General features: G+C 42.6%; 1 protein-coding gene across 1 annotated transcript in view; it reads left to right on the top strand.

Moving 5' to 3' along the window:
• STAC (SH3 and cysteine rich domain) overlaps window positions 1-24,940 on the top strand; it is a gene marked incomplete at both ends in the record, with an annotated part of 100,673 nt that extends 75,733 nt beyond the window's left edge. The window contains 4 exon segments of the mRNA XM_079712136.1: window positions 692-780; window positions 16,657-16,708; window positions 16,803-16,940; window positions 24,842-24,940. Coding sequence (XP_079568262.1) covers window positions 692-780; window positions 16,657-16,708; window positions 16,803-16,940; window positions 24,842-24,940 — 378 coding nt within the window.
• Window positions 24,941-25,704: the final 764 nt, after the last annotated feature.

The following is a 25,704-nucleotide window of genomic DNA, read 5'->3' as shown; positions in this document are numbered from 1 at the left end:
CAATACCTGTAAGACTCTTGTATAGTGTACAAATCGGGGACACAGTGGAATCGACCTCACAGGGCTGTTGTGAGTTTTGAGCATGCTAATCCATGTACCATAATACCTGGCACACAGTAAGCCATCAAAAATGGTAGCTTTTATCATCATTACTACAAAGTTTCATAGCCAGTAGATGGTGATACCATAACATAAATTAAATCAGTCTAATGCCCAAATCTGTAATTTTCCACAACATGAGTGAACGAATTTCTGGATGAATATACCCAGATTCCTTTGATATGCTAGATACAAAATTGTAGACTAACTGAAAAAAAGTCCATTTTAGGAAATGGAAGTTGTTTACTACTATTCACATGTCTCCTGTCTATAGAGAGAATAGTCTCTCGCCTGGGCCCACCTTTCATGAACAACTATATCAAAGAAAAAAAATTGATTCAAAGAAAATTGCAGTATTTCTGACAAAGAGTTCTACATAAATGTTTTCAAATAGTTTGTGGTGAAATCAAACTCAGCCAGGAAATTAAAAATAAATCTGTGTTTGGAGCAAAGTATTTAATAACAGTTAGGTATTTTAGCACTTAAGATCCATACACTGGAATTACATTTAACTTCTCCATTTCTTATTTTCTTTCTTCTCTCCATTTCTTCCTCCTTCCTTCTCTCACTTCTCTTTTATTTTCTCCTTCAGGGACCTCTTTCCAAAGACCAATTACAGATGAACACCTATGTTGCCTTGTACAAATTTATACCACAAGAGAACGAAGATCTGGAAATGAGGTAAAAATATTTTTAAAGGAAAAAAAGAATGAAAGAAAAATTTTAAGTCAGTATCGTTCCATGTGAAAAAATATAATTCGATCTGCACTACCTCCAAATGTCTTAGAGCAACTACTGTCAAATGTTAGTGTGCAGGGCTGGTTTACACAGATCGCTGGACCTTATCCCGGGAGTTTGTGACTCAGCACATCTGGGGTGGGGCTTGAGAATCTGCATTTCTAACTGGTCTGCAAGTGGTGCTGATGCTGCTGGTCCAGGGACCACACTTTAAAAAGCGCAGTTAGGGCTTCCCTGGTGGTGCAGTGGTTAAGAATCCGCCTGCCAATGCAGGGGACACGGGTTCAAGCTCTGGTCCAGGAAGATCCCACATGCCGCGGAGCAACTAAGCCCGTGCGCCACAACTACCGAGCCTGCGCTCTAGAGCCCACGAGCGACAGCTACTGAAGCCCGTGTGCCTATAGCCATGCTCCGCAACAAGAGAAGCCACTGCAATGAGAAGCCCGTGCACCACAACAGAGAGTAGCCCCCACTCGCTGCAACTAGAGAAAGCCCGCGCGCAGCAACAAAGACCCAACGCAGCCAAAAATAAATAAATAAAATTAATTAATTAATTAATTAATTAATTAATTAATTTTAAAAGCGGTTAGCACATCGTCACCAGAGCTGCTGCTGGGAGTTTTCATTCAAGTTGAGCAACAGATGCACTTGGCATCCTGTGGGGTCTAACGGAACCAAAAATGTACTTACTGCCCAAATTAACACTGATTGACCAATCAAATTAAAACTCTTTGTTCACCCTGCTGGAGACTGGCAGCTCCCCCTGGCTCCTACCCGGAGCTACTTCTGTTTCAGGAGTCATCCCACTTCAGGGTAACTGAAACGGGAGGACAGGTGAGCCTCGGGGCCCTCGTGAGGTCCTTCTCTGGACCACAGTCTCTTCGTGTTTCAGGGGTAGTGTGACTGGAGTCAGTCCTGTGTTCACACCCTACTTGCTGTGTGACCTTAAGCGGTGTCTGAACATCTCATTACTCTGGTTTCCTTACTTATAAATGAATAATAATAACCTTTTCCCCTTAAGGCACTTGTGAGGGTAAAATGAATAAGGTTCCCAAAATATACAGCACCGTCCTGGTAAACACTCAGGAACTGGTAGTCAGTAAGATGTTTGCAATGTCGTGTTCACTGGCTTATCTCAAAGAAAAGAACTCACTTCTTCCCTCCATTTATGACCCAAAACACAAGTAATCTCAGGAGAAGGCTTTGGTGTTTTCCAGTCCTAGAGCAGGATACAAGGGGCTGCTTTTGTAGCCAAATGGGCCCTTAGAGATGGGTTCTTTGCTCTTCTGAAGAGCATGGAGAGAGAAATCAGCACAGAAGACCACTTAAATGTCAGAATATTAGGGAAATAGCCTCCATTTTTATGGTGGACTCCACTTGTCCAAATGCCGTGTAGGTCAAGTTATCAGTTACTGATCATCCCTGAAGATGGCCCTGGAACACCTTGTTTCCACCCTGGAGCTCTTTGAACGTTTCCGCATCTCAGGTCTGTGCCATTTCCCCAGCATGGTCCCTCTGGCTTTTGCCTGAATATAGTTCCTCCTCAGTGAAATCAGCCTTCTCTTCCACTTTCCCCAAATCCCCTTAAAAGGAGAGAGCTACCAAAAACCTCCATTTAGACCCTGTTTCCTGGGGCCCATATGCCACCGGGATCAACGCTGGCAGCTCAGCTGCCCCTCCTGGTGCAACACCCAGCGGGACTCCGTAGCAGATGTGGGTGTCCTGCAGGAGTCTGGGAACGCCCCCGCTCACACCCAAGGTCAGTTTTCATTATTCGTCTGTGGTCTGCTTCCAGTTGATTCTTGGACCTTTCCAGGGCAGAGTTCAGGCCTGGTTCCTAGCTCCTTAGATTCCTTCAGACAATTAGGTTATTGTACATCTGAATGTTCTCCATCCTTGAGGAAGAATCACCATGCTGAACTCACTGGCTGGAGTTGTAAACATTACCTAAACAGCCTGGCTTAGGTGCAGCAGGATGAGATGGCATTTGTCAGGTGAAGCCCTGTTCCATCAAAGATACAGCAAACTCTGCTAGGCAGAGGCTGCCTAGAATTCATCGCTGAGGTGGTGCCTTGCCCTCAACTGGCAGTCCACGTTAACTATCTGCTGATGAAACAAGGGTGACTTGTATTTACTTTGCAATAAATAGTATACTGGGTCCTTCTTGAGATTATCATTTGGGTGTCTAGAATTTAAAATTTAACAACTCCCCTTTATGCAGATCCCACAGTTTTGTATTAGAAGATTGTTCTGAAGTCGTCAGATGGAAAAAATAACTCCAGAGAAATCTAGACTATTACTGGGGTACTGAGGAGTAAAGTCTAGCTGCCTGGCGGTGGTCGTAAGTTTTTGTGCTTAGGTTAGTCGGTTACAGGCCTTTAAAAGTCAAGTTGTCTGGTCACGAATCAAATGTTTACAGTCTGCTTCGAGGCAAACCAGGACTGTTCACTCCCAGAAGTGAAATATCTGCGTTACATAGACTGCAAGATTCGAGTGATAAATCATACTCATTTTTTTTTGCAAAGAGATTGTAGGTTCCCATTTTAAAAGCCAAGCTCTTGATTTAGAATGTGTAAGGCAATGCTTCGGGGATTTAGTATCATTCTTTGAATGAACTGGGGCTTTGTGAATTATCTTTTTCTCCTTAAACCATGTGGTAGAAAAAATCCTTTTAACAAAATACCATTCTCATCTCTATTTTCTGACAATAGGGCCTCTTACCTAACTTTCTGAACCTCTGTTTTCTCATCTTGAAAATAGTGATAATAAGCCCTGCCCTCGTAGGATGGCTGTGATTAAATAAGATAACATAGTAGGAGCTTAATAATATTGGTTCCAGTCAGTTCTGTTCATACTCCAGAGGTAGATGCTTCCTTTTCAGACTTAAGAAGTGAGAGAGAAAGAATGACATACGCCATGGATTCACCGAATGTTTAGGAATAAAGAGTGTGGGCATCACCTCACCTGGATTCAAGCCCTCGCCAAGCCACTCACTTAGCTGTGTGACCCCCATGAAGCCTGAGAAAGTTCCACAAGCCATCTGAGCCTCTGCTTCTACACTTGTGAAAGGAGATAATCATTGTGCCTGCCTTAGATCTGCTCATGACACTCAAATCTTTGTTTAAAACTCTCTAATGTCCTCCCACTTCCTTGAGTCAAGATCAGAATACTTACAGGGACCTCCGGGACCCACACGGTCTCATCCCTGGTGACTTCTCTGCTTTGTCTTGCACCATTGTTCCCCTCACCTCTCTGCTCCATCTTCTGTTCCCCAGAAGGACCACACTCTCACCTGCCAAGGAATTTTTCTTCCTGCAGTCTGCTCCTCCTCTCCCCTCAGCCTCCTAGCCACGCACCACCACCACCATCTCACACACACACACACACACACACACACACCCCTTCTTCCAGTTGACTGTTATGCACCCACTAGATCTCAGCTCAGATTTCTCTTCCTTGGTGCAGCCTTTCTTGATACGCACAACCTGGGTGATGAGATCCTCTGTCACATACTTTCGTGACACCATATTGCTTTTCTTCAAAGTACTTATCTCATCTTGTATCTATATATTTCTTGAGTTACTTGGTTAACTTCTATCTCCCTTGTAAAGCCCATGAGAACGAGTCTGTATTTGCAAACCCTGGAGTGTAGTACAGTTCTTGAGATATAGTAGATGCTTAATGAATATTTCATGAATGAATGAATGAGTATTGTGGAGATTAAATGAATGAACCAATGTCGTGCCTGGCATATACAATTAGTGGGCAAAGAAAGTCCATGATAACATAATGGAAACTATAAAAGAGGAAGCAAACCCAGCTCAGAGGGTTTAACCAGGACCTGTTTCCTGGAGGAGATGGGTTTTGAGCCCAGGATGAATATGATTTGTCCAGAAGAAACTGTAGAAAAAGAGACCAAAAGTAGCCCATAGGTGTATTCACAAAAAATGAGAGTTTAAGACAATCTGGCAGAAGCCCCGCTAAGCCAAACACAGTTTGGGCATGGAGGAGTGAGCCTTAGGGAGGAGGAACCCAGAGTGCTACCTCCTTATTCTTAGGGCAGTGGTACTCCTCTGAGAATTTCTGTGGTCCCATCACTGGTCTCCAAACGCTGTCTAAAGGCAGAGGCTTCACACAGTCAGCTTTGCTACAGTTTCAGGGCAAACTTCCTTCATAAATTCATCTGCTATTACCTCCCCAAATCTCTGGAGCTTTCAGATCATGATAATCTTCCCACCGTCATGGGCAGAGAGCAGGAGAGAACAAGGGCATAGGGCAGAAAGGAGCAGTGTCTAAGAGTCACACCTGGGGCTGCCTTTCACTTCTGACACCTGCTTAGCTACATCAGTTTGAGCAAACTGTTCAATCTCTCGCAGCCTCCGTTTTCTCCTTCCTAGGGAGACAGAGTATTTAATGAGATAATGTCAAAAAAAACTATGAGATTTCATGCCCAGGACAGAGTGAGGTGCACTATATATATATATATATATATATATATATATATATATATATTTTTTTTTTTTTTATGGCTACGTTGGGTCTTCGTTGCTGCGCACGGGCTTTCTCTAGTTGCAGCGAGCGGGGGCTGCTCTTCATTGCGGTGCACGGGCTTCTCATTGTGGTGGCTTCTCTTGTTGCAGAGCACGGGCTCTAGGCACGCGGGCTTCAGTAGTTGTGGCACGTGGGCTTCAGTAGTTGTGGCTCACAGGCTTTAGAGCACAGGCTCAGTAGTTGTGGCGCACGGGCTTAGTTGCTCCGTGGCATGAGGGATCCTCCCGGGCCAGGGCTCGAACCTGTGTCCCCTGCACTGGCAGGCGGCTACTTAACCAATGCACCACCAGGGAAGCACCACACAATATATTTTAGATACCTTCTCTTCATAATTTCATCTTTTCACAATATGTTTTATTTCCTGGTCTTCTGATCAATTACCCTAAAGATATATAGTAGAGAAAACACAGTTTAAGTCTCTGTCTCGCCTTTGAGCACATCCAAGGAAACTTTATCTAATTGGTCTGGTGATAAGGATGCTGTGACACCCTGTCCCTCATCTTCTGAGTAGGTTTTGTGGTTGCTGACATGACATGCTCTAGGTATGGAATTTCACCACTGATACACAAGTTGTGATGCCATCATGCAGGGCTCTCCAGACCGTTGCTGATGATTTGAGGTCTCATAACATTAAAGAGGCACCCGGGTTCCTCTGTCTGAGTGTAATGAGCGTTTATAGTAGATAACTTTCTGTCATTAAGGGTCTTAGACAATTTCCACCAAAAACCCTTACTATCAAGTTTTTGAGGAGTCCTGAAAATTACACTTTATGGAATGCCAGCTTAATTCATGAGCAAAGCTTTTTAAAATGCTAGTTGAAATACAAACTGGAGAACCCCATTATAATCACGACTGGCTTCATTATCATGCTACACTGCCTCATGAATTCACAAAGGTCATGTGTCAATCATTCTGGCCAAGTGTGTATGTGTGTGACACATCACATATGCACATACACTCCCACACAGTCAGATACACACAAACTCACACACAGTCACACACTCACACACATACATACGCACACTCAAATACACCTGCATTTTTACACACACATATTAGCAAAAGCTTGATAACCTATGCTTAGCCTTTTGATGAAAGTAAATCCTGCCCTCCACATTTACACTGTAACCAGCCTCATTACCCTCACTGCTTCTGGGTTCAGAAGTCTGCAAAACATTCACGGAGATATCAGTTATTATTCACACCAATGCATCTTTTTAAAATCAATAAGAATAACTTCAGTGGCTTTGCCAAGTTGACATACCATTTAAATAATCAGCAGATGTAAAAAACTTTGAATAAGCACAAACCCCTAAAACACAGTAGCGACTCTGAAATAAAAGATCAAGAATAAATAAAAGACTCTAAGGTTCAAATACATATTTTAGTGACCATACCCATTCCAAAGAATCCATTTTGGTTTTCCACATCTAAATCATTTTCATTTTTATTATTTGTCCCCAGAAAGATTTATATGATAATGGCCGTGTTTCATAAGGGGGAAAAATAGAGAGGAAAAGAATTCTTATAGGCCAAGAGAGGGAATGAGGAGACTGCTGTTCGAATATTATTAAATTTTAAGGGAGATACAAATTAATTGCCACTCCATGTGTGTGTGTGTCAGAACACCTAAATTTGGGGGCCTTAAAAGAAAAACATATCTTCTTTTGTAACTCCAAGTTAGATTCCTGATTTAGCATCTTGAATTGCCAGATTCTTTCTTGGAAGCAGTGAGTCCTGGATTTTTCCATGGGTGAGTCTGAACAAAGCCAAGCAACCCGTTGTCTCATTAACTAATATTCACAAGAACCTCTGGAGATGGGATGGCCTGAATTCACCTCTTCCTGATTTATTGAAAGCACCACTTACAATCAGGTTAAAAGGGATTTTAACCCTTGTATGGCTGTTTCCAGGATTTGTCTCATCTACCCACCACTCATCACGTGGTGAATGAGCATATACTCTCTGCAGGGGGAACAGTTCGCAGGCCCTGTTCTCAGAGAGCTCCAGTGGCCATAAGGCTGAGAGCCCTAGACAAGAAAGTACCTCCAATGTGAGGTCTTGTGGGCGGGGATGCAGTCCAGGCTGCTGCTACTGCACCTCAGGAAGGCATTGAAGCGTCACCAAGGAAGAATCAGTGCTTCCGACCACATCATCCCACTGCAGAATAGGATTGTGACCTAAAACTTAAAAGGAAGAGAGGAAGGAAACTAATATTTAGGGAGCATCTACTATGTATCAAGTTCTTTACAATACATCATTTCATTTAATCTTAAAAAAAGAAGAAGAAGAAGAAGGCATTGAAGCAGCCTTGGGAAGCCAGGGAAGGCTTTTCAAGGAGGCGGCATCACAGCCTAGCCAAGGCTTCCAGATAGAGGGGACATGGGTGCCTGTGCGGCTTAGATAGTGAGCAATCATTCTATTCTCTCTTTCCAGGATAACAGTAGAATAAGTTAAACTATAGAACAAGAGAATTATTTTAAGAGGTGCCAAATGCGAGCCAGTTGCAAACCCCATTACAAAAGAAGTGGAAATTCATCGCAGAAACATATTTAGATTCTTACCTTCCTCCCAGTCTAGCGAATGGACTAGGTGTCCAAGCATGGCAAATGGACACCTAGCTGTTTAGTTCATATTCCAATGAGACAGTTTATGGTCCTTTACCCTTTTGAGGGGAGGGAGGGAGAACCAAGTCCAAGAACTCAGAAGTAGAAAGTGGAGGCTCAGAGCAGTTACACAGGGAGGCTGACTCTCAGTCCACTTGTCTTTCTCCCACCCTAAACTTTCCATCCTACATTGACTGTGGTAGGTTTTCTCTCTGATAAGGTTGACAATTTATATTAATCAGCAGATTCAGATAATGCATTAATTTCTCCCATTTTGGCCACGCACATCACTCCTTATAAATCTATTTGGATTATTAAGTCTGGTTCAAAAGAACAGGAAGCTTGTGATCTATAGAGTGGGTTCATGAAAAGTCACTCCTGGTCAAGGATAATTTTTAAAAATTAAGATAAAATCACAGCTGTTATACAATTATAAAATGAGCACATGTCAGAAATTTAATTTGAATCATTAATGAATGAGAGAACCAGTACAAAGGAGAATTCACACAGCACCCATATATAGGCAATTAGGAGTGCTGATGTGAATTTACAAATAGATGCAAAACGGGTCAATATTCACAGGGTAGTAATTGACTACATTCTGCCAGACACAATTCACTTGCATTTCTATAGATAAGGATCATTTGCATTATTGCAGAGATGTACAATAGCTCAAAGACATTGAAAGGGGGAGGTGACCCAGAAAGGCATACCACACAGGACACCAGATCAGTCATCGGTTTTGCCCATTTCAAAGTCTTCCAAATTGTCCCTGACAGCCCCTTGCATTCTTTTCACAAATCTGTGGGGTTATTCAAACAAGTAGTATCTTACAGAGAAAATTATGGTTAGGATGGTTAAACCACATGTTCCAATCCTTAAGAATCTCCTGGAGAATGTTATTAAAATAGGGACTCCTGGGCTGCACCCAGATCTAGAGAGTCACATCCCACTTGGAAATCTGTATGGTTAAGTATTTCTCTGGATTCTGATTACCTGCCAGATTTGAGAGCAACTGTGACCTATCAGACTTCTCCAAAGATGCGTAGTGTGCCAGTGACCAACCCAAAATGCAGGTTTCCTGACCCTCAGCCGATGCTCAGTACACTGGTCTGCATTGGGGCTTTTTATTTGGTAATGTGCTTCACTCTGTAAGGTTTTATAAACCCTCCATAAGATAAGAAAAGGAGAGCCCTTGAGACAGGGTAAGACAAAATAAGACTCTCTTGGTGTCTCGTTTCCATTCTCTAAGTACATTACTGCTTGGCAAATGCATCAACTTAATTAAAACTAAACGTAATTCTTATGTACCAATTTGATTTAAAAATAATCTTCACAGTCACCAGGACATCAAAATGCAATTAAGGCTATTTGAGGAAAGTCTCTGATGCATATTATGCTCTGATGCTGCACTATGTCAAGAAACCCAGGTCTTCCTGAATGTCACTAATGTGTTTAGGAGCCTCCCTCTCACTCAAATGCCTTTTTCAATTAGGTTCTGGAGAGCATGATCCATGACAGTTCAGGAACATTTACCAAATCCCATCCAAATGGCCCTTTAGCTGAATGCTTTTTCTCTGAGCTGGTCTCTGGACTTGAGAAGGTGCAGGCAGTCTTATGGACGCCAGGCTTAAGACAAAATCAAACTACAGAGTTCAGGAGTTCCTTGTTACCAATCCATGTGCTGAGACTATAAAAGGCTCCGGACCAGGATTATAGAAATTGAGAAATGGGTCTAGTGAAAAATTAAGCAGTAGATCTAAAATTAATGGAGCAGTTTGGTGGGCCCCTTTTTTATTCCCCTTGTCTTGGTTTCTCCAGGAGATCTGTTTGGGCCCAGTGACCATGGTTGATGTAAGCTTGATTTAGGGTTCTTTTTGCCTAATGAATGGGAAAGTGTTAAGAAATTTTTTAAATCCTCCAATAGTTGCAGAGTAAAATGGGCAATTCCAAGGAGTTTTCACAAAGTTTGGGTGGTACAAGAGGCAGCTGGATCTAGTGGAGTTAGTGGTGGAATCAAACCCTGCCTATAAGTGGTAAAGTCTCTCTTGACCTTCTTACTTGTGTGAAAATGCTACTGGTCACGCCCACTTCATTCAGTGAACATTACAGTCCCCTCCAGGCTGTGTGGGAGCCCCTCAACCCTTCCATCATCTCCCCTGCAATCAGCCACCTGCGTGGTAGAATCCTCACTCCACCCCGGGCCCTGCCACACCTTTGTGGTCACTACCTGGAGTCAAGATGCAAAAGAGATGAGGGCTGGGGGCATAAAGAGAGGGAAACACTTTTCCAAAACTCTGAATCACATCAAACTTCAGTGTCAGAAGCCACTTAAGAGGTCAAAGGCTATCACATTAAGGAACTGTCCCTGCCAGAACCTAAGGAGACACTCATTTAAAAGTACTGATTACTAAATCTCATTTCCCAGTGAAAAATTGCATTTTTAGGAGGAAATTAGAATTTTTAAGCCTTTATTGTATGTCAGCCACAGTGCTGAAGACTTCCGCATATGCATTCTCATTTAATTCACATAGCAATTTTGCCAAGTAAATATAGTTCACTGTATAGAGATGGATATACAGATATAGATATAATGCATAGTTTGTAATTATGTAAATATAATTGAGGTAGCTGAGTCTCAAAGAGGCATGTATGTTTGCAGTTTTTGTTTGGGGTCAATTCCACACATGTTTGTGCCCCTCGAGCATATTTCTTCTCAGTTAGCAGTGGCACTATAAGTTACCAGTTTACATGTCTTTCCCTTTGAGATCACCAACATCTTGATGGCAATAACTATGTCTTAACAACCATAATAGCCACCATCTCTTGTGGGCTTATCTAAACGTGCTTCACAAGTATTAATTCATTTAATCCTCAAAAAAATTGAGGTAGGTACAATTATTATCTTCACCTGACAGGTAAGAAAACTGATGCATAGAATAATCCTTTCATCTTTGTACCCTGAGTGCGCACCCAAGACCTAACGTGTCCTAAGCATTCAAAAAATACTTGAATGCCATATAATTTCCTTCGGCTCAATAGACAAAGATGGAGGGATAAAGAAAGACAAATTTCCTTTGTTGTCCAAAATATTCAGTACATCCAAAACATTATGAAAGCAAAGAAGGCCCAGAGCATCCTGTCTTGTCCATGGGCTTCCCATAGGAGGGCTGAGCTGAGGTCTCAGACAGTGGAGGTCTCAGAAGCAGTGACCATTGGAAGGGTGTCAGTTATCTCCACCCCTAGGAATCTGTGCTCTATGTGGGGACTGGAGAGAGGCTGGATGGGGGGCCTCAGGACAGCTCACAATCCACCCTCCAGGAGCTCCCACCCATGAAAGACTCAACCATCTTCATAACACCTTGCAGAAGAGTTCCCTGTAGATGGCCAGGCTCGCTTGCATCATTCATACGCTCCATGTACACTGTGCCCTCTGAGTCCCTGAAACCAGTTTACTTGGTTGAGGGCGAGATGGGTTCTGTGTCCAAGTGGAAAATCGAGAAATGAGGGAGGCAGGGGACTGCTGGAAGTGACCCCAGATAGCAACCATCAGGCTCACATGCACATACACATAAACACACACACATACACACACACACACACACACACACACACACACACACACACAACTCTGTCCTCCTCACCACGAAGCCATGATTTTGTAGTTAGCTTTGTTATTTTATTCCTACTCCTATTGATAACCCACAGTTCCCTCATCATTTCAAGATGTTCCATGAATCATGACATAACCAACCTGAAAATTTTCCTCTGGGTTTAAGACCAATTTTACTGAACAAACAAAAAGAAAAGGCCAGCTGCGGTGTTCTGATCTATCTGCTCCAAGTAGGAGACTCATGCTTGTGTTGTGTCTGAAGAGCCTTGTACTTTTTATCAATGTATAAAATTCTGGGTTACAATACAGCAGAATTTTTACCTGAACTTAGGATGCTCTGATTGATTGAATTAAGCAAAAGTAAGCTTTTTTCAGTATTTGGGAACCTGATGAGTTCATCTCCAAGATTTGGAAATATAAAGTTAAATTATAAAATCGATATACAATGGATCAGGAACATAAAGTCACCTGGAAGAAAGAAAATAGCTGTTAGACCAGAGCAGGACTTTCTTCTAACATGCCTGGAGTGTGATAATGTGAAATAAGAAAGAACTGTTTCATGGAAAGGGGCCTGGTCAGCCACAGAGGCATGAAACAGCTAGGGGCAGAGAGTCATGCACTGGCAGTGTCCATCCTAAGACCAACCAAGGGAAGGAGAATTTTAAGCATTAGGCCTCCATTTCTCCAGGATCAATGGCAAGGCTCTTCCTGTGTACAGCAGGTAGGCAGAGTGTTGACTTAGTTCTTTGATGGCAGGACATGTCACTCTGACACCACAGGTAGGAGAAGAGAACTAAGTTGAGAACAGGTTAGAAGAGAACTCACAGTTGAGAGTAAAGGGCTGCCACACAGGGCCACACTGGCCGACCAGGGAGTCAGGGTAACAGCAGCTGGAGCTGTAGGGGCAGCTTATGTATGGTCAGCACTGGGATTAGTGAGGTTTCCCAGGCTTCCTGTGGGTTAGCTAATTTGAATAATTTCACAGGCTCCAGGGTGCAGAGTCTGTCTCTAGCTGTCTGGTACCTGGCCCCAGGGCATTTAGGGATGGGGCTGGTACATAGTGCCCCGGAGCATCCGAGCCTCATAAGGGAAGTGGTGTGGGTGTTGATTTAATCAGATGTTTAAGGGGGAACTGACCAATCTCTTGCCAGAGTTTCAAAACCGGTCAAGACATATTTTAAAAAATAAATTTAAAATCTTATATTACACAGAGTGATTTTACCTTGCATGCCTACTCAGATCAACTGCCTGGAGCCCAGTGTGGGAAAGGATCTAAAGCAGCCTCAGTGGGGAAGAATGCTGGGAAGAGAAGAGAAGAATGCCAGGCAGAGGCAAGAGGGCAGTAGACATCCCACAAGCCACATGTGTGCTTGCCCAGATGTTAGAGAGTTGTTGTCTTGGATTCAAGTGCCGCCCTAGAGTAAGATCCTCCCCAAAGTGAAAAAGAGACATTAGCTGTCTCTGCCTGATGATTAGAGTATTTAAATAATATCATTAGGGGTCCACTCTTATTCTTTATGACTGCATCCTGTTTATTTCCTTCATATATATTTATTAGTTATATATATATACACATTCTATATTTATTAAAAGTTTAATTATGCATTTGCTTGTTATCTATCATTCTCACTAGAATATTAGCTCCAGTGAGGACTTTACTCACCAAAGTATACCCAGTGCCTAGTAAAATCACTCTTTCAGAGTCAGCGTTCTGTAATATTTGTTGAATGAGTGGGTAAACAAAACAACAAAGGATAAAGGGATGAATGTAATTCTCCTCACTCACCAAGGAATTTTAGATGCTGGCAGTGCTCTTTTATAGGAAAAGACAGAAACCCTGTCACACTGTCAGGATGTCAGGATGTCTGGTCTTTCTCATAAAATTATACCTTGTATTCCAATGAGTGCCTTATCCTAATGTGTGGTTTAGTTAATATTGGTCATGGGCTCAGGGACTGTCCACATCTGGGCATGGTGAAGACTGACTCTCTAGACCATAAAAATAGAAGCTGGATTCAGGCAGCACTGTTTTACACCCTTAGGAAAAGTCGCCTCTTCCAACATTGATTCCCTACTTATAATTTCTACCGAACCATCAGCAAAGTCACTGTAGTTTAACACATGGTTTCTTAGGTTACTAGGCTAAATAACATCTGCTGGAGCTAGAAGGACTTTTCTACATTGACTTTTATCCTTGCTGCTTAATTAAATCCCTCACCTGAGAAAAGAGTGATTTTCAACCTTCTCACTTTCTGTGGCATCAGCATGATACTGTGACTGTTGAAATACCAAAATGCCAGTTGTGTTTAATGCTTCAGGTGCAACAAGCCTGTTATATTTGGAATCCCCTAAGAAGATAGATATTAACTGAAAATTGAAAATGACAGCAGAGGAGATTGAACCAGAATAACAAAAGGAGCACACAAATCTACTTCCCTTCTTGCTCCAATCCCTTAAAATGTCAGAAAATATATTTTTTAAAGAATACATCCATCATAGTACTAGAAAATAAGAAATAACACTATCAGAGACCAAAAAATCTTAGGAGTTTCCTGGGAGACTACAGCAAATAGAGAACAAGGCAGATGACCAGAGACCAAAGGATGCTCAGGAAAGAAACAAGTTTAAATGTAAGAGCACAAAAGAGATACTGAATTCACAACAAGTTCATTAAAGAGCATGATGGTGTCTTGGTGACTGAATTGTATTAATGGCCCCAATTCTTCACCAACCCTGTATCCATACCCTTTGCCATGAGACTTTACAGTTCCTCTCACTGCAGAGTTGCTTTGCCCAATAAAATGAGGCAGAAATGAAAATGTGTCAGTTCTGAGCCTAGGCCATAGAGGTCTTATGTGTTTTTCACATTTCCATTTGCTGCCCTGGCAATGCCATGAAAGTCCAAACTGACCTTCTGGGGTATGAGAAACATGGAATAAGGCAAAATCACCCCAGTCATCCCAGCCAGCAGCCAACACCCAAGAATGTGAGTGAGTCTTTGAGGTTTGGGGGCTGTTTGTTACACAGCATTATCATAGCAATATATAACTGATACAGAGTCCCAACAGTGTTCATAACATGGTGTTACTACTTAGAATGAGAAATAGGCAGCAATGGTGTTTGACTCTAGAATTAAACGATTACCTGTACTCTAAAGAAAGGGAACCCCTGCCCAAGGAGGGCTCCTGTGTGGGCACGAAAGACTGAGAAAGAAAAAGAATTGTGTTGAGATAATTCTGGACCTCCAGAGCTCCTAGACAGCAGGAGGGAAGGAAAAGATAGCTCTACCTGGAGGAAAATAATCTAACCTTCTCCCTCCCCGGGGTTAAGAAAGCCGCCCTTGTTTTAGCCATTGATGTGGTGGTAGGAGGCTCTAGACTGCTTGTCTGCTATACTCTCAAGCATCCAAAGATGAGATGTGTCAACTGACACACCCTCGTCTCTTAAGCAGAGCCTGAAATTGACCCTCATACATTGCAGCTACAGATGTATGTGATAGCAGAGAAACTTGCCCAGCGATTCACAGCCTCTGATTTCAGTCATGAATATAAAGAGACAGCCGAGAAACAGGTGTTGGAGAAAATCCCTTGATATGAAGGAGAAGTAAAGTAATATGATAAAGAACAGGCTAACTAATCCTAGTGGAAACAAATCATTCAATAATGGGGAGAAATATTGTTCTAAATATATACTAATATCCTCAGAAAGATCCATCATACTATTCCATCCATAACATAAAGTGACAAATGTTAAAAGGAAACTTTCAGAAAATAATACAGAATGCTTGGAAATTCAATTTTTTTTAAAATTCTCAGTATTATAATAAATATTAGAAGAGACAAGCCCATTAAGCAATTAGGAAGATTAAATTGAGAAAAATTTTAGAGCAGAGTTGTTCTTTTGGGGCGGGTAGGGGTTGTTATTGTTGTGTTTTTTGGCTGCATCGGGTCTTAGTTGTGGCATCCGGGATCTTTCCTTACGGCGCACGAGCTCTTCATTGCAGCGTGTGGGCTTCTCTCTAGTTGGGGCAGATTCTTTACCACTGGACCACCAGGGAAGTCCCAAACAGAGTTTTTTTTTAAGACAGAAAATGTGTAACAAAGACAAAAGATATAGATGATTGATCCAGCAGGTCCAACATGTGTTGCATAGAAATTCCAGGAAGAAAGAAGAGAGAAAAATGAATGGGAGAAAACAGTGAAAAAAATAGACAAGATTTTCCCAAGTTGAAAGAGAGTACAATCTTCAGATTGTAAAAGTGTCATTAGGTGCAGAGAAGGAATGAAAAGACACACACACACACACACACACACACACACGTGGATGTGAAAATCAAATAAGAAGTGGCAAATAATCACCATATCTACAACAATACCAAGAGCAAAAACATTATGTAATTCTTCAGTTAAACCAAGTAATTCTTGATGAAGGATATAACAGACACACACACAAGTCTAAAACAAAATTCCAGATTATACCAACATGAAAGGTGGCAGACAAGGGAAGTGGAACTAAGTAAAAGTGGTTTCAAGACGGTACTGAGAAGACGTAGCTGATAATAAAGATAATGTCTCATTCCAGATGTCATTAGTAAACAAAAGAAACAGCCAAATACATCTATATCTCTACATAAATGTCCGTGCATGAAAAAGGGTCCAGAAGGAGGCACAGGAAACCACTCACAGTGGTCACCTCTGGACAATGGGAGGAGGATTATGGGGCAGAATATGAAAAAACTCCAGTTTTCATATTTTAGACTTCCAAATTTTAGAGTTTTTTTCAATGCAAAGATGATCATCTATGTATAATATAGAAATAAAGCTGAAGATTATTTTTAAAATACAGCACAGAAGTTACACTTGCTTTCAGTATCTAACAAAGCTATTTTCATGGGTGGGAAGAACAGGTAAAAGTCATGTTTATTTTAGTCCTATTTATTTTAGGATTATTTGTGTAAGTGAAAAGCTACCACTTCTGACTTTAAAGGACCATCTTTTTCTCTTTCACCCCCTCTACTTCCCCACCCAACTCATTCATTCTTCATTTTAGGCCAGGAGACATGATTACTCTCCTAGAGGACTCCAATGAAGACTGGTGGAAAGTAAGTATTGCTTTTTCTTTAAGAAAAGTCATTTGGTGAATATAATCACAATGAATGCTACAATTGTGGATGCATGCCTCCTTTTTCCTTTCAGGGGAAAATTCAAGACAGGATTGGCTTCTTTCCAGCCAACTTTGTTCAGAGAGTACAACAAAATGAGAAGATTTTTAAATGTGTTAGAACCTTCATTGGGTGTAAGGAACAGGGGCAGATAACACTGAAAGAGAATCAGGTGAGTAAAGCACACAAACACATACCAAGTGTGACCAAAACAAAGTAACTCATTTTGACAAATAGCAGGACATGTAAGTCTGAATGAGTGGAGTCACAAGCGAAGTATTCACTTTGAGAAAAGATATTCTTAGTCCAATGATATTAGTGTAGGAGGATCTAAACATGCAAAACCAAAATGTTAGGAAGCTCACTTGCCTTCCCTGGGAACCAAACATATAGATTATATATTATTTATAGAGCTTATATACGTACATTTTTTTGAAGTTCTATACATGCCCTATAAATGAGGAAACAAAGGTTCATAGAGGTGATGTGCCTTGCTCAAGGGGCAAAAACTTGGTAAGTGGCCTGGCTGGAACTTAAAGATAGGTCTGCAAGCTTCAAGTCAGTGCCTTCCACTGAGCCATGTGCCCTGGACAATGTGGAACAAACTGAGAATGTAAAGTGCCTTTTGCATAGTTTGGTTCCCAGGGAAGCAAGTGCCCTCAGGGCAAGTGTCCTAGGACCAGAAGGGCCCTTGGAAACAAATTCTTGCTCATACAGAAGCCCTACTGAGTCATTCTTGATTCCAGGCAATGGAATCACCCTCATCAGACTTGAGACTCCATCTCTAATGCCATAAACATCCCACAAAGCAAACGGGACATTTCCCAGCTGGATTCCACACCAGTGTTTCAAACTTCTCCAAGATTTCCCACTGTATCCTTCCTGTCACAAAATCTGGAAAGTCTTTTGAATGAAATACATTCGGGAAGGATGTTCATCTTTATTGGCAAAGCATTATTACATAATTTTGCTAGCTTGTTTCATTTTTTTTCTCAGAATAATTTTTTGCTTCCCCATTTGAGATTAAACATTGTTTTAAGTTATTAAAATACAAATCAGTGAAAACAGAAGGCAAGTTAAAATTTGCTTAAGTTGATCAATTTCCAGAAGCAGAACAGCTGCTCAAAGACTTCTACCAATCCCTTGGCCATATTCCCCCCGAAAAAAAATTTTTCTGGGAATGAGCTCACATTCTCCACTCTCATGGTTGAACTGACAACTTGCCGGGGTGGGGGTGAGACAAACAACCCAGCATCTTTAATTAGACACGCTCGAGACACAACACAGCATTTTGGCCTGAACCTGGAACCACATGAATTTACCCATAATTATTTAGGAAAAGTCTATAACCCTGATACTTGTCTAGCCTGGTATTTCTAAGGTGTGGTCTTTGCACCACATGAATCAGAATCACCTGGGAGCTTGCTGAAAATGCAGATTTCTTTTTTTTTTTTGATGCATTTTATTTTTGGTTGTGTTGGGTCTTCATTGCTGCGCACAGGCTTTCTTTAGTTGCGGCGAGCAGGGGCTACTCTTCGTTGCGGTGTGCGGACTTCTCATTGCGGTGGCTTCTCTTGTTGTGGACCACGGGCTCTAGGCGCACAGGCTTCAGTAGTTGCAGCCCGCGGGCTCAGTAGTTGTGGCTTGCAGGCCCTAAAGCGCAGGCTCAGAAGTAGTGGTGCACGGGCTTAGTTGCTCCACGGCACGTGGGACCCTCCCGGTTCAGGGCTTGAACCCATGTCCCCTGCATTGGCAGGCGGGTTCTTAACCACTGTGCCACCAGGGAAGTCCCTGAAAATGCAGATTTCTAACTCCATCCTACACCTGCTGAAGCAGAAACTTGCAGGGCAAAGGCAGGGAATCAGCCTTTTTTACAGACGTCCCAGGTGCTCCGATCAAAGCTAAAATTTGAGAATGACCTTCATTTCCATTTCTCACTTTTAAGTCCTATAGCAGTTCTTTGGCAACTGAAGGCTTTTTTTTTTTTTTTTTTGTGGTACGCGGGCCTCTTACTGTTGTGGCCTCTCCCGTTGCGGAGCACAGGCTCCGGACGCGCAGGCTCAGCGGCCATGGCTCACGGGCCTAGCCGCTCTGTGGCATGTGGGATCTTCCCGGACCGGGGCACGAACCCGTGTCCCCTGCATCGGCAGGTGGACTCTCAACCACTGCGCCACCAGGGAAGCCCTGAAGGCATTTTTATTTCCAATTACATGTGGGTCAACAAAAGGCATTGAGATCTCTTTACTCCTATACAAATCTCTATTTTCAATCTTTGTCATCAATGTGGGTACCAATTTTTGGAAAATATCAGCCCCCTGAAAGAAAATTCCATTTTAAAAATCTATTATTGAGAAAAAATTTTAAATTTGTCTCCACTTCAGTGTCTTAAATTATTTTAGGTGTAAAAGTTCAAAACATGCTTGTTGATTGAGGGGAGTCTAATGTAGTAGAAAAACACAGATTCCAGTATCATACAGAAATGGATCTATATCCTGTGCGATTTTGACAAAGTCATCTCTGAAAGTCAATGTTCTCATCTGTAAAATTGTCATAGTAGCATCTATCTCTTGACATGGAGGTGAGAGTTACATGTATCACCCGTGTAAAGCGCCAGCACAGTGCCTGACCACCATAGGTGCTGAATGGGGTCATGCTGCCATCATCATTCAGAGAAAAGCCTAAATGGGAAATCCATCTACAGTGGCCAGTGCCACCTAAAATTACCTAGTAAACATCAGAAAATAGCATGATATTTAAACTCTAAAAATGTAAAGAGACAAATGGTCATTAGCAGGGAAGTAGAAGAAATTAGATCCTGAAAACAAATGTAATGCATCTCTTTGATTAAATTTCTGCCTCTGGGGTTAATTTGTCTCACAATTATTACATTTTTTTTTCACAGAACTTTTGCTGCAAATAGAATTAAATTATCTTTTTGTTGTGAACACCCCTAGAGTTTGCATTGACACAAGTATGTTTTCTTCATTTTTGAAACTTAAAAACTATCCTTATTAAATCAACTTAAACACCATAAAACTATGTTTTAATTCATCCATAGTTCTGTCATCCCTAGAGAACTATTTTAATTGATTTGTGTGTTCTGTAAAAGCTTTAAAGAAAAATGGATACATCATTTTTAGATTAATAAAACTAAAATGCTTTTATTGTGGAGAAAATTTGGAAAATACCCTCAAAAATTACAAAGAAGAAAATAAAGATCACAGGTAATTCAGCCATCAAGCGACTATCGACATAAATACTTTCATGTTATTTCCCACCAGACTTTTCTTCTAATTCTTATTTTGATATCATATTATATTTAGTTTCCCAACTTTTTTTTAAACTTAGTTACTAAATGTTTATCAAAACACATGGTTTGGGCTTCCCTGGTGGCGCAGTGGTTGAGAGTCCACCTGCCGATGCAGGGGACACGGGTTCGTGCCCCGGTCCGGGAAGATCCCACATGCCGCGGAGCCGCTAGGCCCGTGAGCCAGGGCTGCTAAGCCTGCGCGTCCGGAGCCTGTGCTCCGCAACGGGAGAGGCCACAACAGTGAGAGGCCTGTGTACCGCAAAAAACGAAAAAAAAACATGGTTTAGCAGTTGTATAACGTATCATCATGTAGATAGAGGTTGGGAAACTATAACCAATGGATCAATCTGGCCCTGTTTTTATTTTTTATTTTTTATTTATTTTTTATTTATTTTTTTGCAGTATGCGGGCCTCTCACTGATGTGGCCTCTCCCGTTGCGGAGCACAGGCTCCGGACGCGCAGGCTCAGCGGCCATGGCTCACGGGCCTATCCGCTTCTTGGCATGTGGGATCTTCCCAGACCGGGGCACGAACCCGTATCCCCTGCATCGGCAGGCGGACTCTCAACCACTGCGCCACCAGGGAAGCCCTGGCCCTGTTTTTAAAATAAAGTTTATAAGAACACTGCTGCACTCATTCATCTATGTATTGTCTGCATTGCCTGCGGCTGCTTTCACACCGCAACAGCTAGGTTGAGTCATTGCAGTGGAGACCACGTGGCCTGCAAATGTTTCCTATTTAGTCCTTTACAGAAAAATTTTGCCAACCCCTAGTGTAGGTGTACAAGAATGTATTACGTTTTCCTCTATGATTGCATGTTCAGAGTTTTTTAAAAACTATTATGGATAACTGCAATGAACACCTCTAAACCTAAATTGTTTTTTATAACTCTGATTACTTCTTTAGGATATGCTTTAGAATATCCAGGAAAACAGATAAACAATTTTTACAGTTCTTGATACATACTGCCAAATTGCCTCCCAAACATTTGTACCAATTTACACCCACATCAGCTGTTTATGAGAATATTCAGGTTACCACATCCTTGCCAGAACCGAACATTACTATTTTTTACATATTTGTATATCATACAAAATGATATCTGTTGTTTTGATACGTGAATAATATTTCATGTTAATCCTCATTTCCTGGATGGTTAGAGAGGTTGAAATTCTAACACATTTGTATTGGGCATTTATATTTCTTTTATGAATAATCTGTTTATGTACTTTCTTGTTTTCTTACACTACTGAAAAAGTTTTCTATCCTTTGAAAATATTTACACTTGATCTATCGTGTGGCCAACGTTTCCCCCAGTTGGTCCTTTGCTTTTTTATCTTAATGCTTCTTCCTTCAGGAACTTAATAATGCTTCAGTTGAATCATCTCTGTTTTATCATATTTCCCTTATGGTTTTAATCTCTTTATTGCTTCCCACTTTATCACTTCACTTCTTCCTAGGAGAATGTTTCAAGATAGTCCCACACTTCACTTTAATTTTCTGAAGTTTGATTCAGGCTTTCATCACTTCTAACATTGATCTTAATTTAGTGTTTATTTCCTTGTATTTTCTTCTCAATCAGCCCGCTTTCCTCTACAGCAGGTTTTCTTTAAGTTAAGTAGGTTCCCACGTAAACCTAATGTAATCACAGGGGTCCTTATAAGAGGCAGACAGGAGGGTCCGAGTCAGAGGAGATGTGACAGTAGAAGTAGAGAGGAAGAAAAAGAGGGATTTGAAGATGCTGTGCTGCTGGCTTTGAAGATGCAGGAAGGGACCATGAGCCAAGGAATGCAGGTGCCCTCTAGAAGCTGAAGGTAAGGAAACAGATTCTCTCTTAGAGCCTCTGGAAGGAACACAGACCTAATGACACCCTGATTTGGGGACTCTGATCTCCAAGACTGCAAGATAATAAATTTGTGTTGTTTTAATCTACAAAATTTATGGTAATTTGTTATAGCCACCATAGGAAACAAATCCAGATTTGTTCGGATTTGTTTCCTATGTAAAAGCAAATTTGCAGATGTGATTATATTGCAGGTTATGGACCACATGATAGGGAGATAGCCTGGATTGTCTACATTGGCCAAATCTAATCATTTGTGCCCTTAAAAGCAGTGAAATGTAGCTGGCTGGAGAAAGAGAGATGCAGCAAAAGAGGGCAGAAGAGGGATGAGGCAGAAGGGCAGGTCAGAAAGAGATTAAGTGTGAGAAGGACTCAACCCACCCTTGTTGGATTTGAAGCTGTAGGAAGGGGCCACAAGTCAGGGAATTCAGGTGGCTTCTAGAAGCTGAGAATGACCCTTGGCTGACAGCCAGCAAGGAAACAGGGACCTCAGTCCTACAACTACAAGTAACTGAATTCGGCAACAACCTAAATGAGCCTGGAATTGGATTCTCTCCTAGAGAAATAGAAGAGAAAGAAAGGAATAGGACCCTACTGACTCCCTGGTATTGGCCTTGTGAAACCCAGAGCAGAGGAAACTGGCCAAGCCCACCAGACATAGGATTTAGAGAACTGTGATATAATAGATTGTGTTGTTGAAAGCCACTAATTTCTGGTAATTTATGACAGCAGAAGTGAACTAATACAGATCTCAAGTCACAAAACTCCAATTGAGTCAACCGCAAAAGGTATATTTTACTCATATAATAAGATGTCTGGATACAGGGCAGTTCTTACATTCGTAATTCCGCAGCTTGATCCCATGATCAGGGAAGGATCTAGATTCCTCCACCCCTCTGTTCTGCTATGCTTGAAATGTTAGCCACCTCCCCTAGTGGTCACAGATGGCTGCAGCCACTCCAGGAATCCTTGCGAGAAAAAGAAACAGATTTTCTTCCTAGTGCATCTCTTTTAAGAGGAAAGCAACCCTTCCCAGAAGTTTCCAAGCAGATATTCCATCCTGTTTCATTGGCTGGAACTGAGCCCCATGGGAACTACTAAGAATCATTAGCAAGGATAGAAACAGGCTCGGACCAATTAGGATTTACCTGAGGTAAGGCAGGGTTAAGGATAGACAACAGAACAAAAGTCCGGACTCTGCTGCATGGCAAGGGGGCAGTAATGACTGTTGATATCAACCAACAAGGTCTGCGTCATCTTTTAGGCTGGTAGATTTATCCTTGGTCCAGCAGCACAACTTGCTTCTGTCATCAGTTGAGCTCAGCTCCAAAGGTCTTATGGAAATTTCAGCTTCTGGAATGGCTGTCAGTCTGGGCGTTCAGTATTTTGACATTTCTTCCCCACCTCCAACTCCCTATCTTTTCACAGGTATTTTGAGGGGAAGACTGAGTCTAAGAATGCTAGGCAAGAAATCTTTTTAAATAAAATGACTGTTCTTCTGCTATAAGTGGCAGCATATTTAAATGTTAATGAGCTTGGAGGCAATGCAGGGGGAAACCTTAGACATTATTAGCATATGCGCTCCCAGAAGTGGGTTAGACTGAAGGACTTTAGCCAGATGGGACTAAAATGGAACTGAGCCAAGAGGGGCACTTAACTGGCAGGTGGTAGATTTCTGAAACATGAATCAGATACCAGTCCATTGTGTGCCCCAAGCCTCAGGAGTCACAAATCAAGCTCTTTAAGTATCCTAATACTTAATCATACAGCTCCTTATTCTGTGTAAAAGAAGAACCCGCTCTGTTGGTTCCTGTTGGTGCCCTGCCTACATCCCCTTCACTAGGTGTGTGCACCCATCTTCCAGTTGCTATGTCAGCGACTAATAACTCATAGCTGCCCCTTCTTCAGTAAATACCCCTTGGTGGAACAAGAGCTGCCTCACCAGAGTTACGCCTCTCACTCCGCAGGTCAGCAGCCAGTGACCGAGGACCAATGTGGGGTCCAAAATGCCAGACCCCTTGCTGGAAAGTGGGTCAATCCTATGACACAGTTAACGCTCCGGCGCCCGCTGTGGGATCAGGCTGAGGTTCACCCTCCAGCTGAGACCACACCCTTGCCTAGCTCCTTCTCCTGCCCCATCCTGCTTCCCTCACGTCCCACCTCCCGAGAGCACTCCCACAGCAAGTCACTTGCACAGGAATTCCTGTCTCAGGCTCTGTTTCTAGGCAGTCCAACCAAAGACAAAACTCACCACCCTTGGAAGCAGGTTCCGCAGGAGAAACTCCCAGCACACTGACAGCCCTTCAGAACCGCTTCTCATTTACAGCTGGCCACGGCCACCCTTACACACCCTTCAATGGCCTGTTAGTGGTGAATGACAAAATACCCAAATGGATTTTAACCACCTCCTTTTGTAAGTCCAGCATAGGTGGTCTTACTCTGCAATATGCAAGATGATAGCATCTATTTTCTTGTGACCAAGAATGAAATAGCTTCCTTTGACTTCCTGACATTATACATATAAACTTCCAGGCATATGACAGGAGCCTGCTCAATGGTAGCCATTATTTTGGATTTTAAAATACTATATTGCGTGCCACGTGCTAGGCTCTGTGATAAGCATTATCTCATTCTGTCCTCATAGGGACTCTTCAGGGGGACACAGAATCATCAGTCCTGCTTTACTGATACTCATTCATAAAGCTGAAGCTCAGAAAACATTCAACGCCTGGACCTAGTTCCAAACCCAGGGTGCTGCTTAATTTCTTACTGAATATTTTTCTCACCGAGCCACGACTTCCCTAAACCAGTCTCCCTTTTCCAATTTGCTGTTCCACTAACTTCAACCAGTGGTGATTCAAGCCGCAGGTTCTAGCTTCTTTCCCATTGACACGTTTCTTTTTTTCTTCCTTTTTTGCAGATCTGTGTGACTTCTGAAGAAGAACAAGACGGCTTTATCAGAGTCCTCAGTGGAAAGAAGAGAGGTCTGGTCCCCTTCGACGTTCTAGAAAACATCTGATCACTGGCCCCTCCTCCTTTTGCAGTCGGCAAACTGCGGTGATGCCTCACCTCACACTGTGTTAACCCAGAGGGGCTGCCGCGCTGACCCGCCACCCAGGAAACAGTGAGACAAGACTCAAGAATCTGAGACTGGGGGGGAACAGCCACGAGGCAGGAGGCGCATCCCACAGCACATCCAGGCTGCCCAGAGATGGGGGTGAGGCTGAGAGAGTCGGCCAGCAGAGCCAAGTGCAGTACCCAGCAGGCGGTAACCACCACCGTCCCCCAGGACTCAGCTCCCTCCCTGTCCATGTGGTGTCCATTAACCCTCTGGAGGATGCTCCAGTCTGTGGAGGGGCCCCAGATGAGGCTCAGATCTACGTAGCCAAGTGTGATTCTGGTTCCAGACCTTTGTCCCCAGTACCAACCAATCAGCATCATCACATCTGAGCCCCCAGCAGTCTCTCTGCAGAGCATCAGGAAGCCCTACTTCCTAGCCCCCCCAGTACTCCCCACAAGCCCCCCTCACTGTGGTCGAGCGGTCTCTCTGGCCTCCGAATAAGTCCTGGTGGCGTGCGTTAGACGTGAGGGGTAAGTTGATGTGGCACCAACTGCGAAGACCTGATCTGCCCCCAAATTGCTGTCAGGCAGCCCCTCCTGCTGCTCTAGTAACTGACAAAGGTGACGGAGGCAGGATACGAGGCATGGAAGGAAACAGTGGGCCCAGTGGGGTAAGGTGGGGCAAAGAGCGCTTTGTTATTGATGATTATACAGCCCTTTCAA

The sequence above is a fragment of the Hyperoodon ampullatus genome (genome assembly GCF_949752795.1).
Source record: "Hyperoodon ampullatus genome assembly, chromosome: 10".
Taxonomy (NCBI): Eukaryota; Metazoa; Chordata; class Mammalia; order Artiodactyla; family Ziphiidae; genus Hyperoodon; species Hyperoodon ampullatus.
Note: the sequence above shows the minus strand (reverse complement) of the source record. Positions and strands in the feature narration are given on the sequence as shown.